Source organism: Myxine glutinosa, chromosome 11 (genome assembly GCF_964187855.1).
Source record: "Myxine glutinosa chromosome 11, kmMyxGlut1.1, whole genome shotgun sequence".
Classification (NCBI taxonomy): Eukaryota; Metazoa; Chordata; class Myxini; order Myxiniformes; family Myxinidae; genus Myxine; species Myxine glutinosa.
Genome location: NC_136271.1, coordinates 42,589,450 through 42,607,042, shown reverse-complemented (window position 1 = coordinate 42,607,042; position 17,593 = coordinate 42,589,450). Strand labels below are relative to the sequence as shown.

General features: G+C 41.6%; 1 protein-coding gene across 1 annotated transcript in view; it reads left to right on the top strand.

Annotated features, from left to right (window-relative positions):
• The window catches only part of LOC137436597 (GRB2-associated and regulator of MAPK protein 1), a 107,430-nt gene that overhangs the window by 70,387 nt on the left and 19,450 nt on the right, over positions 1-17,593 (top strand). The window contains exons 3-4 of the mRNA XM_068130538.2: positions 10,491-10,621; positions 11,303-12,430. Coding sequence (XP_067986639.2) covers positions 10,491-10,621; positions 11,303-12,430 — 1,259 coding nt within the window. The remainder of the gene's footprint in view (positions 1-10,490; positions 10,622-11,302; positions 12,431-17,593) is intronic.

The following is a 17,593-nucleotide window of genomic DNA, read 5'->3' as shown; positions in this document are numbered from 1 at the left end:
AGATAGATAAAAAAACCTTCAATTTCTGATATTTTGCCTTTTCATTTGGCCTTCATAATTGAAGCCCTGCCCATAGGGTGGGTACCGTTGCTAGCAAGGGATAATTTGCCAGGCAGTGCATGCAGGCTCAAATGCACACCATTCATGCACCAGGTAAAAGTTCCTTTGAGAGAGTTTGTCGGGGCAGGGGAAGCGACACTCCACCAATCATGGCCTGAGGAACTTCGGGGGAGCTTGTGGAGTAGAGTAACAGGCTCCACCAATCGGGAGACAGGAAACCCTCGAACATCCGCCCCTACCCTCGGCAAGTTGAGGGTGGACTAAAGGCATTGTACACGTGTTTTTCTCTCTCTCTCTCTCTCTGCCCACTCTGCACGTGTGCATGATATGCTGTCTTGGTTTTTGGACATTGTGGACCTAGCACTTGCCTGCAATACTCTCTTTCACACTGGACCTTATCGCTGAACATGTTTTATTGGCACTTCTCTACGCATCGGACTTTGTACACCTGCAAGTGTCGACCTCACCTGCCCAAGTCCATGCTGACGATCGACCTTCACCTGCCTGTTCGTGCTGGGATCACCATTACCTACTCGTGCTGCTCGGTGGTGACACCAGGGCCAAGGTCATCGCGAGGAGAGGCATCTGCAACATCGTGGCCTTTGTGCAAACAGGTTTCCAACGTTAGTTCTCCACTCCCCCGTGAATGTGTGCTGGGCATCCATGTACTGTTTATTTGTTGTAATCGTAATAAGGCGTAGAATAAGCTAAGTTACTGCTTATTGTCCCTTTTTCTTTCCTATTGAATAATCACACTGTTAATATTTGTAAATAAATGAAATCGTTAAACATTTCCTTTCTTTCTGTCCGTGAATGTCTTTTTTTCCATTGGTCTGCCATTTCTCCCACCCAGGTTAACAATCGGCCTTAACAAAATTAGCATTACTCCCGCGGTTACCAACGAGTTTCGCTCGGCCGTCTAAATTTGGTGTACCGCCGGAGGGAAGGTACGTTCCCCGATTGAAACCTTCACATGGTACAAGTATCGCGCGATGGTCCAATTGGTGTTTGTAGTTGCTGGTTCACAACCTGCCTAAGTACGAAGTTATTCGTGCGCGGCAGCCTCAGGCTCGGTCAGTTCGGGAGGGAACGGAGGATACCCCCCCTTGTAGTAAACCCGAGCCACGGGCCGTAACAATATATATGCATACATATATATATATTTAATATACATACATACATACATACATACATACATACATACATACATACATATTTCTAGTAATTCACTTTTTTCTTCACTTTTATATCAATGCAGTTATTTTACTTAACGCCTGGCCTCGATGACGACTATATAGTCTTTAACTGGAGCCTTCAGCATAAAAAGGTACTCGTATATACATATACACATACACTGTAATTATTTAATAATATTTAATACACACATATACAGTGCCTATAGAAAGAAATATACAGTGCCTATACCCCCTTCCAAAATTTTCACATTTTGTTGCCTTATGGCCTGGGATTAAATTGCATTAAAACAGATTTTTTTTCCCCCACCTTTATTTGCACATCAAAACCCACAACTTCGAAGTGAAAAACAAATTCTACAAATTTCAGATAATTTATAAAAAATACAAAACTAGAATATCTTGGTTGGATAAGTGTCCACCCTCCTGAGTTAATACTTGGTGGAAGCACCTTTGACAGCAATTACAGCTGTGAGTCTGTTGACATAGGTCTCTACCAACTTTGAACAACTTGCTTGGGCAATATTTGCCCATTCTTCTGTACAAAACTGTTCAAGCTCAGTCACGTTGCATGGAGAGTGTTGATAGACAGCAATTCTCAAGTCATGCCACAGATTTTCGATTGGATTTATGTCGGGGCTCTGACTGGGCCACTCATGGGCATTTCTCTTTTTGTTCCTTAGCCACTCCAGTGTAGCTGTGGCTGTGTGCTTTGGGTCATTGTCATGCTGAAAGGTGAACTTCCGTCCAGGTTTCAGCTTTCTTGCAGAAGGCAGCAGGTTTTCCTCTCGAATTTTTCTATATTTTGCTCCATCCATTTTCCCCTTCTATCTTGACAAGTGACCCAGTCCCTGCTGATGAGAAACATCCCCATAACATGATGCTGCCACCACCACGCTTCACCTTAGGGATGGTGTTCTTTGGAACAATACAACGTAACATTTTGCATTTTGGCCAAATGTTCCATCTTGGTTTCATCAAACCACAAAACATTTTGCCACATGGCTTCAGAATCTCCAGAGTAGTTTTTTGTATACCTCAAACGAGACTGAAGGTTGGCTGTTTTGAGTAATGGTTTTCTTCTTGCCACCCACCATACCATACAAGCAGACTTGTGGAGTGCTTGGTATATTGTTGTGACATGCACATAGTGACCAGTCTTTGTCATAAAGGCCTGTAGGTCTTTCAAAGTTGCCATTTGCTTCTTGGTGGCCTCTCTGATCAGTCTCCTCCTTGCCTGGTCATCCAGTTTGGAGGGACGGCCTGATCTAGGCTGGGACCATACGCTTTCCACTTCTTAATGATTGCCTCGACTGTGCTCCAAGGGATATACAAGGCCTTTGAAATATTTTTTATACCCATCGCCTGATGTGTGTCTTCCCACAACTATATCCGGGAGGTCTTTTGAAAGCTTCTTGGTGCTCATGGTTGAGTCTTTGCTGTGAAATGCACTACCCAGCAGGGGAAACCTACAGGAACACCTAATTTTATTCTGAAATAATCAGAATCATTACAATTTAACACAGGTGGAGGCTAATTAACTTGGTGTGTGATTTTGAAGGTGATTGGTTACACCTGAACTAATGTACAATTGTTATTATAAGGGGGAGGGGGTGGTAGACACTAATCCAACCAAGATATTCTATTTTTTATTTATTTATTAACTTTCTGAAATTTATAGAATTTGTTTTTCACTTGGAAGTTGTGGGTTATGATGCGTAAACAAAGGTAAAAATAGTCTGATTTAATGCAATTTAATTCCAGGCTACAAGGCAACAAAAGGTGAAAATTTTGAAAGAAATGTAGACTTTCTATCGGCACTGCATTTAATGCACTGTTATTAGTCCCCTACCGGTGTACACCGGAGGGGACTATAGGTTTGCATGCCATCCCACCGTCCGTCAGTCCGTCAGTCTGTCAGTCCATCACGCAATGAACAGTTTTCCGGACATTTTTTCTAAACGCTTAAAGCTAATGATTTCAAACTTGGCACATGGTTTCCTCATGATACGTTACAGGTCAAGTTCGAACTTCACGACGTTTCGATCATTTTTGACAAAATTATGGCACTTTGAACTTTGGGAATTGTGATAATTCTGATGAGCCTTAACTCAGTGCCATTTCAAGTTTTAATTTCCTTTAAAAACCAATTTCTCTGCAATAATAGGACCGATTGAGATAAAATTTTCACCATATGATGGACTCTGTCTGTAGAATATTTTGTTGGTAATTATGACGTCACAGGTCACGTGGTTCGTTCGCCATATTGTTTTTCGTGAAAACACGAAAACCCCTTTTTCTCTGCAACGGCTGAACAGATCGAGGCCAAACTTTGCAGGCAGAATCGCATACCCATGACGAACAAAAAAGTCAGCGAGCATGACATCATGCGTCACATGGTTTCAGAGTTATGACGTTTTTAAGCATGAACCTTCAAAAACCGAGCTCCTCCCTCATTTTTGATCCAATCGAAGGGAAACTTCACAGATCTGATCAGCACTAAAATGACCTTTTGGAATTTGCGATAGGGCACGTGGTTTGGCAGATATCGTTAATTAAACGAAAATATTTTTTTAAAATGGATATCTCTTGTTTATTCTCGAGTTCTCCTCAAGCCGCACTGCGCGTCCTCAGCCTTGTCTCGCGAACATCAACAGCGCGACACAGCGCGCGCTTTCCGGAGGGGTGGAGCCAAGCCGAGCAACATGTATATACACATCGATCATTGATCGTGAACCGGAAAATATAAAAAAATTACTGATGGTTTCAGAGTTATGACGTTTTTATGCATGAACCTTTAAAACTGAGCCCCTCCCTCATTTTTGATCCAATCGAGGGGAAACTTCACAAATCTGTTCAGCATGTCAGTCTACTAAAATGTCCTTTTGGAATTTGCGATCGGGCGCGTGGTTTGGAAGATATCGTTAATTAAACGAAAATATTTTTTAAAAATGGATAACTCTTGAATCGCTAGTACCTCACACCGTGAGTTGGTAATAATTCATATAATTTACACAGTGCAATACGTGCAGGCCGCTCCACGGAGCGACCTTGCGGGCTTATCAACGAGGCGAGGCATGACACACATGTGTCTCAGCATACCTCAGATCAAGTTTGAAAACCAGCATCAACCGTGCATAAATTTGCATATTCGATCATTTTTGACAAAGTTATGGCACTTTGAACTTTGGTAGGGGACATGTATTGCAGCGCAATACTCAGAATGCTTGTTCATCTTGCCCCTGTGGCTATTGCTCCTGTACCCCATAATTATTAAGAACATATAAAAATGTATTTTATTTGTTATGAGGTGCAAGATCAAATATATACTGAAACGCAAAAGAAACTTACCACCTTTGAAACCTTTAAATATCAACAATAACACTGCGTGTAGTAAATGTGTGAACTTATTTGTGGACAATAGTGTCCTCTCTGTCAGACAAAACGGTCACGGATGGTCACTTGAACCTTCAATGGTCACTTCATAGCACAGCTGTTGAACAGCCGTTTTGACTGTCAGTGATTAGCCAAGGGGTACGGGATGATTTTAATGAGCTGCACGTGATGTCTTGATATTGGCTTTAAAAAGGCCAGTGAAAAATGGGCATTTCAATCAACATGCCATGATTGTCAAGGGATCAACGGCAGCGTGCCCTGGGCATGCTGCAAGGCGGACTGAGCTACCGTGAGGTGGCACGTCGCCTTGGCTGTTCACACCAGACGATATCGGCCCTGGTGGACAGAGACACCCTCCACAACTCAGCAGATGACAGACCTCGATCAGGGAGGCCAAGAGTCACCACTGCAAGGCAGGACAGGCAGATGGTCCGAAGTCACCTGCCGGATCGATTCCGTCCAGCATTCCGCACTGCGGCAGAAACTCCGGGGTGTGCAAACCCACGGATCTCCAATGATACTGCATGAAGACGACTGCATGACTATGGTCTGACTGCCAGAAGACCATACAGAGGCCCCGTGATGACGGCTGCCCATCGCCGCAACCGACAGAGATGGTGCCAGCAGCATCAGTGGTGGACCTTGGCGCAGTGGAACGAGGTCGCTTTCAGCGATGAGTCAAGGTTCTGTGTGGACAGTCCTGATGGGCGTGAGCATGTCTGGAGAAGAACTGGCGAGCAATATGCCGATTGTTGCGTGCGTCAAGCCAACAGGTGGGGTGGCCCAAGTGTGATGGTGTGGGCCGCCATATCAGCCGTCATCACTTGGCCTCTGTATGGTCTTCTGGCAGTCAGACCATAGTCATGCAGTCGTCTTCGTGCAGTATCATTGGAGATCCGTGGTTTGCACGCCCCTGAGTTTCTGCCGCAGTGCGGGATGCTGGACGGAATCGATCCGGCAGGTGACTTCGGACCATCTGCCTGTCCTGCCTTGCAGTGGTGACTCTTGGCCTCCCTGATCGAGGTCTCTCATCTGCAGAGTTGTGGAGGGTGTCTCTGTACACCAGGGCCGATATCGTCTAGTGTGAACAGCCAAGGCGACGTGCCACCTCACGGTAGCTCAGTCCGCCTTGCAGCATGCCCAGGGCATGCTGCCGTTGATCCCTTGACAATCGTGGCATGTTGATTGAAATGCCCATTTTGCACTGGCCTTTTTAAAGCCAATATCAAGACATCACGTGCAGCTCATTAAAATCATCCCGTACCCCTTGGCTAATCACTGACAGTCAAAACGGCTGTTCAACAGCTGTGCTATGAAGTGACCATTGAAGGTTCAAGTGACCATCTGTGACCGTTTTGTCTGACAGTGAGGACACTATTGTCCACAAATAAGTTCACACATTTACTACACGCAGTGTTATTGTTGATATTTAAAGGTTTCAAAGGTGGTAAGTTTCTTTTGCGTTTCAGTATATATTAATATTAATATATCAGGATTAAAATATCAAATATATGTAATTTTTTAAACGAGTGTCTATTGTGAGTTTTTCATCCATGTTATTTTTTTCAACCTCCTTCATCGCAGTGCTTGAATCGACCATGCAAGGAGAGTACAGTACTCACAAAACATGGAGACGTCAGGAAGAAGGACATTAATAATCCCCCCCTCCCGCTTGCTCCCCTTATGGATATTTTCCAAAATAATCTTAGCTATTTTAGGAAGAGAGAAAAAAAGGTCCAGTATGACTCCTCTCGCAGAGGATGTGGCTTGATTGATTTTGATGCTTGGGTTGTTGCTGTTGTTGGTTAAAAAAAACACATCATATATATATAGATATACAGTATATATATATATATATATATATATATATATATATATATATATATATATATATATATATATATATATATATAGGAATGCATGTGTTTAGTGTACATAATGTAACACACGGTGCACAACTGAAATTGCAAACTTTTCGCTAATCAGCAATGAGACATTGCATGGATGGATGTGTGAATGGGCAGACAGGCGAAAGGGAATGCAGCATATGGAAACGCGCCATTCCACTTAAGGAACTCCGCTGGAGCGTGCAACTGTAACAGGATCACTAGCTTATTGCCTATTCCAAGCTGATGAGATCATATGGTGAGTGGAATCGGCTGTCTGCAGGATACAAAATGAATACCGTCAGTGACTTACAACTTTGGATAATGACTACTCCAGCATCACCATTTTGCATTACGGTATACGCAAATTGGGGTATACGCAAGTTTTTTTTTGGTTTCCATTTTGGAACTTTCCTAATCTCTCCGTTTCGATCCTCAAAAGGCCTCTTCGTGAGTCTGAGTGTAAGCTGTCTTTATAAAGCGATATAGGTTCTGTGCTTTGCTGGGGGTTAAAATTCTCTTTTATGATGAGCCATGTTTAAATTGTTTCCATTGAGTGGTTTTGGTGATGTGGAGGTACAACGTTTTGCCAATATGGCATCCGTACCACGTGACCTATGATATCATAATTATGAATAACAATTCTGCAGACGGTGGCGCTCCTATGGTGAAAATGTCGTGTCAATCAGACCAACGGTTGCCATAAAAATGAATTTAAAAAATGCAGACACGCACGTACGCCACATGTACGCACGCTACCGATCACTTTACCTTGCTTTTCGCTCCGTGAGCCCAGGGTAACGAATGCCTTGATCATCTGAGGGACGGCACACAAATTGATGAATCATCCTGCCTGTGAAATACTGCGATGATAATTTATAGCTTTGTTGGGATTCCAAACCAGGCTTTTGTTACTAAACCACTGGTTTAATATTATCCTTCAATCTACTATATAAGAGAGCCGTTGGTCTGTCTGTGTGTCGCCATTTTTTCAGAGATGGCTGAACGGATCTTCGTCAAACTTTCAAAGGTTCATCGATGATTGCCTGTGAGTGTTTTAGGCAAAAAAAAAAATCAAAAAAAAAAGTTCGTTTTTTGGGGGTTAAAAAAAATCGCTCTATAGTGCCTAAACCTTTTTGATTAATGCCAGTTATATACAAGTACACATTCTCATAAATAAATACAAAACAATCACCAGACATTTGAACACAGATAATAAAACAATTCCGGAAGCGTTCGAAGTTGGTGGTAAGGCTTCTTCCTCTTCCTGAACGTCATCATATTTAACTCAGAAACGTGATGAACAGTACATTCACCGGCATACGTATATTCAACGAAAAGGTAAAATGATGATTTGACATTTGTGATGGATTCTGATTTGGATGTTATTGCTTTTCCATTATATTTTCCCTCATTTCCAATATGTTAATGTTTCTTTTTCGCTTGAGCAACACCGGGTACTCCAGCTATAAACGCTTATGTACTTTACTCAGGGTACAAATATAAATACAACTTTGTCTGGGGGGTAACATAGGCTATGTTGGCCCGCGGCCTCATTTGGGGGTGTGGAGGACCGGGAGAGGAGCGTAAATTCTCCATGTAAATGTGTACTGTGTAACACCATCTGGTGATGGTGGCAGAGGGTATTACAATTGTACACCGCTCCTTTCCTATGCCACCTCCAGGCATTGCAAATCGTCATTGCCGGGCACCAAAGGGGGCTCGGCAGTGACGCACGCTGAAAGAGAGTACTCAGTTTTCACTCTGGTTTCTTGTTTGTTTTCTTGGTTGTCCGGACGATATCTCAGCCATCCTTTGAGCTAGGAAGCTGAAATTTCGGCACAGTAGTGAGCAAGTCCTTTGTCAAATACGGTATTTTTTGTTTTTTGAATAATCAATTAATTGAGGAGTTATTTAATTATTAGCGTTTAATTAAGTACTTATTTAATTAATTAAATTTCATTTATCTTCTGACCATTATTAACTCAGGCACCTTTTGAGTTAGGAAGCTGATATTTGGACATGCCAATGACCAGGTGATTTGGCTGCAAAGGATATTTTTGATTTATTAATTAATCAATTAATCGATTAATTATTTAATTATTCGATTAATGACAAAAAAATTTTTTTTTTTTAAGTTACAGATTCTGATGAAATAGTGGTAGTTTATGTGTTCTCTGACCAAATTGATTAATAATTTAATTTTTTTATGATTATTATTTATTTATTTTCATTATTAATCATTTATTTATTTTCTTTCTCATTTGGCCAATATCTCAGGCACCTTTTGAGCTGGGAAGCTAATATTTGGACATGAGTGACCAAGTGATGTGGCTATTGTACACCGCACCTTTCCTATGCCATCTCCAGGCATTGCAAATCGTCATTGCTGGGCACCGAAGGGGGCTCGGCAGTGACGCACGCTGAAAGAGAGTACTCAGTTTTCACTCTGGTTGTTTTCTTGTTTTCTTTCTTTCTTGGTTGTCCGGACGATATCTCAGCCATCCTTTGAGCTAGGAAGCTGAAATTTCGGCACAGTAGTGAGCAAGTCCTTTGTCAAATACGGTATTTTTTGTTTTTTGAATAATCAATTAATTGAGGAGTTATTTAATTATTAGCGTTTAATTAAGTACTTATTTAATTAATTAAATTTCATTTATCTTCTGACCATTATTAACTCAGGCACCTTTTGAGTTAGGAAGCTGATATTTGGACATGCCAATGACCAGGTGATTTGGCTGCAAAGGATATTTTTGATTTATTAATTAATCAATTAATCGATTAATTATTTAATTATTCGATTAATGACAAAAAATTTTTTTTTTTTTAAGTTACAGATTCTGATGAAATAGTGGTAGTTTATGTGTTCTCTGACCAAATTGATTAATAATTTAATTTTTTTATGATTATTATTTATTTATTTTCATTATTAATCATTTATTTATTTTCTTTCTCATTTGGCCAATATCTCAGGCACCTTTTGAGCTGGGAAGCTAATATTTGGACATGAGTGACCAAGTGATGTGGCTATCAAGGATATTTTTGATTTATTGATTAATCATTTCATCTATTAAGTATTTATTGATTAATCGATTAATTATTTATTGAGTAATCAATTAATTATTTAATTTTTTATAAATGACTTATTTAATTAAATTTCTAAAAGATACATCTTCGGATGAAGCACTACTGGTTTAGTTATGCGATTAGCCAATTGATTATGAAAATATTTTGTGATAATCTTTTATTGATTTTAATTATACAATTAATCAATCAATTAGTGTACACCTCTCCCTCCCAATGCAGCCTCAATGAGCTGCACTGCGGTATTGCCGGGTGCCGGAGGCGCCCCGGCAATGCCGCGCTGCAGCATATTTAATTATTTGGCATGGGGCGGTGTACTTTGAATGTATGTGTACTTGTTTCCTTTTTTACCTGGGCAACACTGATGTTATGAAGCACTCTTTGCATGGGGAAAAAAATCCTCCTTTCCTCCCCCCCCCCTCCCCAAAAGATGTCATGCAGTATATGTTTCCCCTCCCTCTCCCCTCACCTCCCCATCCCCTCCCCCTTCCACTCCCTTCTCACGCCTCCCCCTCCTGCTTCCTCCCACCCTTGGCAACGCCGGGTACTCCTGCTAGTCTATCATAATAGGGCCAGCTATCGCCACCGGCTCCCTGGCAAAATGCAAATTCCCTGCTCTAACCTACAGGGGGCACTGCATGAGCAGCACTGCACCCTCCAGCGCTAATTATGCTGCACAAGCCGTCTGCTGCATACGAAAGAAGATGATGATAAATGCATCAACCTTTTCCCTAAGCCTGACAGCCTTAAATTAAACATTCTATTTGTATTTCCCTCCCTGATTCTTGGATTTTATATGGGAAATGTCGGTTCTTTTTTCTCATCTTAACATCTTCTCTAACTGAACTCTTCATTTTTCCTCCACGTGCAGGCAAATTCAAGTTGCTGGAGCAAGATCGAGACTCCAAAGAACCCATGCGTTACTTTGGAAGTGTGGAGGAAGTGGCAAAGGCTTTTCCTGACCGTGTCTTTGTCATGGAGGACATTTCATTCAGTGTTAAGGTAACAATTACAACTTTAATGCATTTGTGACAAAATGACTTCACTGATTAGGCATTTTGTCATAGGAGGTGCTCTCGCGTTTCCTGTCTTGATCCCTCGAGCGAACCGGCTGGTTTGTGGAAATTTTCATGTACTTGAGCTTAAGCACATAAATCATTCAGGCTGTTGCATTAAGTGACTCATTCCATTTTGTTTGCTTATAACCTTCCTTCATCTCCGCACTGTTTCACGGCATACGCACTGGAATGCTTACGTGAATAGGCACAGGCAAATGAAATATGCCAATTTATGGATTACGCCAAAAAAAATTGGTTGCCATTTTGGAACGTTCCAAATCTCTCCGCTTCGAGCCTCAAAAGGTCTCCATGAGCCTGAGTATAAGCTGTCCTTATAAAGCCATATAGGTTCTGTACTTTGCTGGGGATTAAAATTCCCTTTTATGATGGTTCAGCCTTCCTCATTCATGGTGTTGGTGAATGTCACATCACTTCCGGCCTTGGAGCTGGAAATATACATGGGTGATATGAAGAGTATGACTGCTGTATGAGATAAGCATGTCTGAAAATCTTTTCTTGAAATCACATCGCTCTAATTTGTAAGATTCACTACCACAAGATGTTCTTGCAATGCATCATGTTCCTCACTTAAACCAATATTGTCACCTCTGCTTATTTTTTTCAGGTAGGTTCAGGAGAGTTCAGTGAAGATAGTGAAGTGTACAACTTCACGCTGTGTGCAGGTGATGAACTAACCCTCATGGGCCAAGCTGAGATCTTTTGTTGCAAGTCTACAAAGGATCGTTTCAAGTTTAATTCTCTGGTGCGCAAAATTGGTCGCCTGGGTACTGGGTCACCACGTTGCAACAAGGATAAGATGCCATGCCTTATTTGCATGAACCACCGCACCAACGAGAGCCTCAGCTTGCCTTTCCAATGCCGTGGACGTTTTGGAACGCGCAGCCCGCACGAACTGCGGCTTCAGGATGGAGAGCATACAATGCGATCTATCCTTGAGCAGGTCCGACTGCCTCTCAACGTCCAGGTGCCAAGCCGGCATGGTTTCGGCCCTTCACCAACGCGCAATTCCTACGATCGCCACAACCTGCGTGAGGGTCATCGCTACAAGCTAGTAGGCCTGCAGGTGCGAACTGTAGTGGTGTGCTGTGTGATACGACCAAATAATACCATAGGTCAGCCAGCTGCAGCTTTGACTCCACTTCATTTCCCTCTTCAACTGGGGCAACTTCTGCCACGATTCCAAATCTCATATGGGCTCCTTGCGGGAGAAAAGTCCTATCAAGATGCCCTTGCTGGATGGCTCACTGTGGCCTATGAGCGATTTGATCCAGAAGAATACTCCAGAGCTATCCGTGAAGCTCTTCCCGATACTCCAAGTCCCAAAGTTCCTCCTCGATCTGCTGCCATCTGCTCCAGCCCTGCTAAGGGTCCTGGTCTACCACTTGCTCGCTTTTCCCTTTGTTTTTATGGAAACAGCCTCCATGGAAATATAGAAGTGCAGAGAAGCCTTCCCAGCCACAGAGACGCTACACAGGATAGGACAGTGCAATCAGGACCTCGTAGTGATGGAGAATATGTGCTTCCAGAAGATCCAACTCCAAACAACACCCAAAGTACTGCTGATGGAGCATATGAGGAGCTTTGGACCGATGGGACCAACAAAGCTGAGAAAAAACGTGACACAACCTGGATCAAGTCTTTATTGCCTCCACCTCGTGATGGCATATACAGCTCACCAAGACCAGGAGCTGGCTGTTTGCTTCCACCACGCGTGCCACCAAAATCTGAGGCGGTGCGTGTATCTTGTTACCTTAATCAAGTGGAATAAGTATGGTAACTATAGTATCGCAATAATAAGGGGCCTCTGAAATATTGCCAATTATTGCATATATTTCCAGTCACAAGTGAAGTAATAGGTTTCAGCAGGAGATTCCTCGACAACAACAATGCCATCCCAAGATAACAGCATATTGTTTGACAATTTGCTCTTAAGGCCAAAAATATATTACTAAATATGACTTCATGTGAAATATGAAATATATGTAAAATATATGTGAAATACTAAATGTGTGTGTGTGTGTGTGTGTGTGTGTGTGTGTGTGTGTGTGTGTGTGTGTGTGTGTGTGTGTGTGTGTGTGTGTGTGTGTGTGTGTGTGTGAATAAAGCAATGGAACTTACAATGATGGGACTGGGCGAATGGATGAAAGAACAAATTGATAAACATAAAGTACCAAACACACAAATGGCTTTATGGTTGGAGGAGGTAGAGAAACATGTGAAAAGGAGAGTTGTTGATTTGAAAAGAAAAGTTCGAATCAATAATCCGAAGGCAATTTTAAACAATCCAGAGACACGTGATTGCTTAAGGCAGCTTCAAACACAATATGTTATTGTTCCAATTGACAAAGCAAATAATAATATTGCATTTGTATGTAAAACATTCTACATTCAAACACTTTTGGAAGAATTGGGCTTAGACACGGGAATGTCAAAGACCAACAAAATAAGTAACGATAACAAAACAGACTCGATACAACACCATACAAATCACTCAAAGGTGAGAAGAATGTTAGTTCCGGATAAACACCATAAATTACCATTCATTTACTGGATCCCAAAAATGCACAAACGCCCTTGTAAGATGAGGTTCATCATCGCAAGTAGAGAATGTAGTTTGAAACCTTTGTCGGGCAGTATTACAGCGGCAATGAAACTAATCTATAAATGCTTAAAAAACTACCATGAAAAAGTGAAGTTTTATTCTGGTATTAAGAAATTCTGGATCATTGACAATTCCAAACCGGTAATCGACAGTGTCCGCAACATTAATAACAAGGGAAAAGCAAAATGTCTTTCAACCTTTGATTTTTCCACATTGTACACAAACATTCCACATGACAAGCTGGTAACCGCATTGGACAGAGCAATAGATAAAGCATTTGCAGGAGGTAATAGCGTATACATTAATGTATATCAAAACAGAGCACAATGGTCTGTAAAGGATAATCAATATTCATGTAGTTTTTCAAAAAGTAAACTCAAAGAAAGTATTCGATTTCTGCTAAACAACAGTTTCTTTACATTTGGCAACAAGATACTCCAGCAGACAGTGGGCGTACCCATGGGTTCAGATCCCAAGATACTCCAGCAGACAGTGGGCATACCCATGGGTTCAGATCACAAGATACTCCAGCAGACAGTGGGCATACCCATGGGTTCAGATCACAAGATACTCCAGCAGACAGTGGGCATACCCATGGGTTCAGATCCCAAGATACTCCAGCAGACAGTGGGCATACCCATGGGTTCAGATCCCAAGATACTCCAGCAGACAGTGGGCATACCCATGGGTTCAGATCCCAAGATTCTCCAGCAGACAGTGGGCATACCCATGGGTTCAGATCCCAAGATGCTCCAGCAGACAGTGGGCGTACCCATGGGTTCAGATCCCAAGATTCTCCAGCAGACAGTGGGCATACCCATGGGTTCAGATCCCAAGATGCTCCAGCAGACAGTGGGCATACCCATGGGTTCAGATCCCAAGATGCTCCAGCAGACAGTGGGGATACCCATGGGTTCAGATCCAGCCCCTTTCTTTGCAAATTTGTTTCTGCACATGTACAAGTTTGATTGGGCCCAGAACATGTGCAGGAATAAATCAACAACTGCACGAAGATGCGGAAACATCTTCAGGTTCATTGATGATTTGTTGGCAATTAATGATGGATTTATATTTGAGCAGCTTCATGATGATATATATCCAAAAGAACTTGAATTAAAAAAGGAAAACCAAACTTCCACTTCAGTTTCCTTTTTAGAATTACAAATCGATATCCATAATAATAAATTTCACACCAAATTATTTGATAAACGAGATGCATTTCCATTCCACATTGTCCGAATGCCTTTCTTAGATAGCAACATTCCCAAAAAGCTATTCTATGGTACGGTTGCAGGTGAAATAATGAGGACTGTGAGAGCAACCACACACAGCTCTGAACTGGTCAATAGATTACAACAACTAGTCAGACGTATGTTAGCGCAGGGAGCTACAGTCGGTCGATTAAAACAGGTTTTCTTTAAAATCACAAAACAACACCAAATCGAATTCGTGAAATACAATACGAATAGTAAAAATATTATTCATGAGATCTTTATGTAAATACAGTACAATATAATAATTAAATATACTACAAATCAATGTTGCTTGGAATCAGTGGTTGCTAGGATACGGCAGCATGCCAAAAACCGTTATAAATGACAGTTTGAACATTCGAAGTGCAGTTTGATCGAGAGGTAGGTGGTGTGGTCGTGCTAGTTAGTAGATTGATGTATTTAAGGTAAGATGTGCATGATTTAATGATATTATCATATTATCGAGTGTGTAAGGAAAGTTATAAATATATGATAACACATTAAATCCTATTGCAAGTAAAGTTGGGATAAGTGATGTTGCATTGATGGGTTGACTGACTGCCTGGATGCAACTGAGGTTGTGTATCCACTGATTTACCATCAATTGATGTGGATCCATGATCGAGGTTGTGGATCCGCCGTTTGGAGAGGTCCTGGGCTGAAAGGATTGAAACCTTGAGGAAGAACGGTGCCCAGCTGATGATCCGTGCAGTCGGGAAACGAGTCAATTGCTTACGGGTTAAGGTTCTTGCTTTAGGTGGAGAAACTATGTTTGAGGTTTACAATTTAAATAAAGTTGAATATGGGATGTTGTAAAATTAACATCATTTACAACAATCCTTTAAATTATTTAAGTGTAGGAACAACCGATACTGTACAATTAATTAAGTGTGTACGTGTGTGTGTGTGTGTGTGTGTGTGTGTGTGTGTGTGTGTGTGTGTGTGTGTGTGTGTGTGAATGAAAGAGAGAGATAGAATTGTGAGGAACAGAAATGAAAAAACGAGATGTGTGTGTGTGTGTGTGTGTGTGTGTGTGTGTGTGTGTGTGTGAATGAAAGAGAGGGATAGAATTGTAAGGAACAGAAATGAAAAAACGAGATGTGTGTGTGTGTGTGTGTGTGTGTGTGTGTGTGTGTGTGAATGAAAGAGAGAGATAGAATTGTGAGGAACAGAAATGAAAAAACGAGATGTGTGTGTGTGTGTGTGTGTGTGTGTGTGTGTGTGTGTGTGTGTGTGTGTGTGAATGAAAGAGAGGGATAGAATTGTAAGGAACAGAAATGAAAAAACGAGATGTGTGTGTGTGTGTGTGTGTGTGTGTGTGTGTGTGTGTGTGAATGAAAGAGAGAGATAGAATTGTGAGGAACAGAAATGAAAAAACGAGATGTGTGTGTGTGTGTGTGTGTGTGTGTGTGTGTGTGTGTGTGTGTGTGTGTGTGTGTGTGTGTGTGTGTGTGTGTGAATGAAAGAGAGGGATAGAATTGTAAGGAACAGAAATGAAAAAACGAGGTGTGTGTGTGTGTGTGTGTGTGTGTGTGTGTGTGTGTGTGTGTGTGTGTGTGTGTGTGTGTGTGTGTGTGTGTGTGTGTGTGTGTGTGTGTGTGTAAAACACTTTATTCTAAAGAGTTCTTATTGTCGAAGAATCATAAAAATTGTACCGTTGGAAAGCTCATAGTCGAGATACTATGAACAAAAGTGCCGGTTTAACAAGAAAGATGCAAATTTTATAAGTCCGCGTTTGTGGGGTTGAGGAAGAAGAAGCAGGACCTTTAGCTTTATTTTTTAATTGAGGAAGAAGAAGCAGGATTTCGAGCTTTAATGTCGTTGTTCCAACTGTAATCTTTATTATTCCACAACAGCAGAATCTCTTTAGAAGGACATGGGAGGAACACACACATTATATATAGTAAAACTTCTCGAAGCAATATAAAAATATATAAAAGTACACAGAATGAGCACATAAACACCAACCACATCCACGACACCAACAACTACGTGTTATAAAAGTTCCCTTTTCGCGTATTCATTTTACATCCTCAACATTCACAGATAGACATACCATATGTGTGCGAAGTACAATGTGCTGTCCTTTTTTTTCTTCTTTTTTTTTGTATACAATATCGAGGCTCGTGTAAGAGCTAACATTGATCACAAAAAGACAAACTGACACATCAAACATAAAACATATTATAAAGGGAGCGGGAGACAAGATGGAGAGCAGGGACATCGGGAGATATGTGGGAGGGAGAGGGCTTGGGGGAAGTAGGCATGGGAAGGGGGGGGTATTAACGGAGGTAGAAAAGATCATGGATTTGGATGGGGGAAGACAAGAGATGGTGGTGAACAGCTGTTTTAAAGACCTGGAGGGACGAGTGGGATTGAAGAGAGTGAGGGAGTTTGTTCCAGAGGTGGGAGTAAAGAGGAATGAAAGAGTGAAGGTGAATATAGAGTCTTGATTTTGGCAGTTTAACCATAAGAGGGTGGCTGGCAGATCTTGTGCGACCTGTAGGAATATTTGGGGGACAGAGCACAGAGAGAGCTGGGGGGGGGGCAAGGCCGGAGAGGAGTCGGTAGAAAACAGAAAGTCCACCAACCTGCGGTGAGTGAGTGAAAGGCCCTCGGAGTTATAGCTTCATAGCAGGAGATTCCAATGATTCTGAAAGCTTTGATTAAACCCATCTGCGAAGCAATGGTAGGTAGGCATGCCTCGTACAAACAAAACATGATACTTGTTCTTGATCGTGACTGAAAGTTTTTGATACCGGGCTAATTAGTGCGACTCATTATTTTGTAATACATTTTTTCCACATTTTCCACATTTTCCACATCCTCCCTCCTCCCCTCCTCCCTTCTTTATATAACCCATGAGTCATCATTCACATATCTGTATCCCAAGCAATATAGGAATTGTAGACTTTCCTTGCACTAAAGACTGCTTTACCCAGTTCAAAAAAAAATACAGGATATGGCAGACCTAGTCTCAAGAGTATTTTTTGTATTTAAGTTTTATAAGTTTTGTTGTAAGAAGAACTTTTGGGAAGAT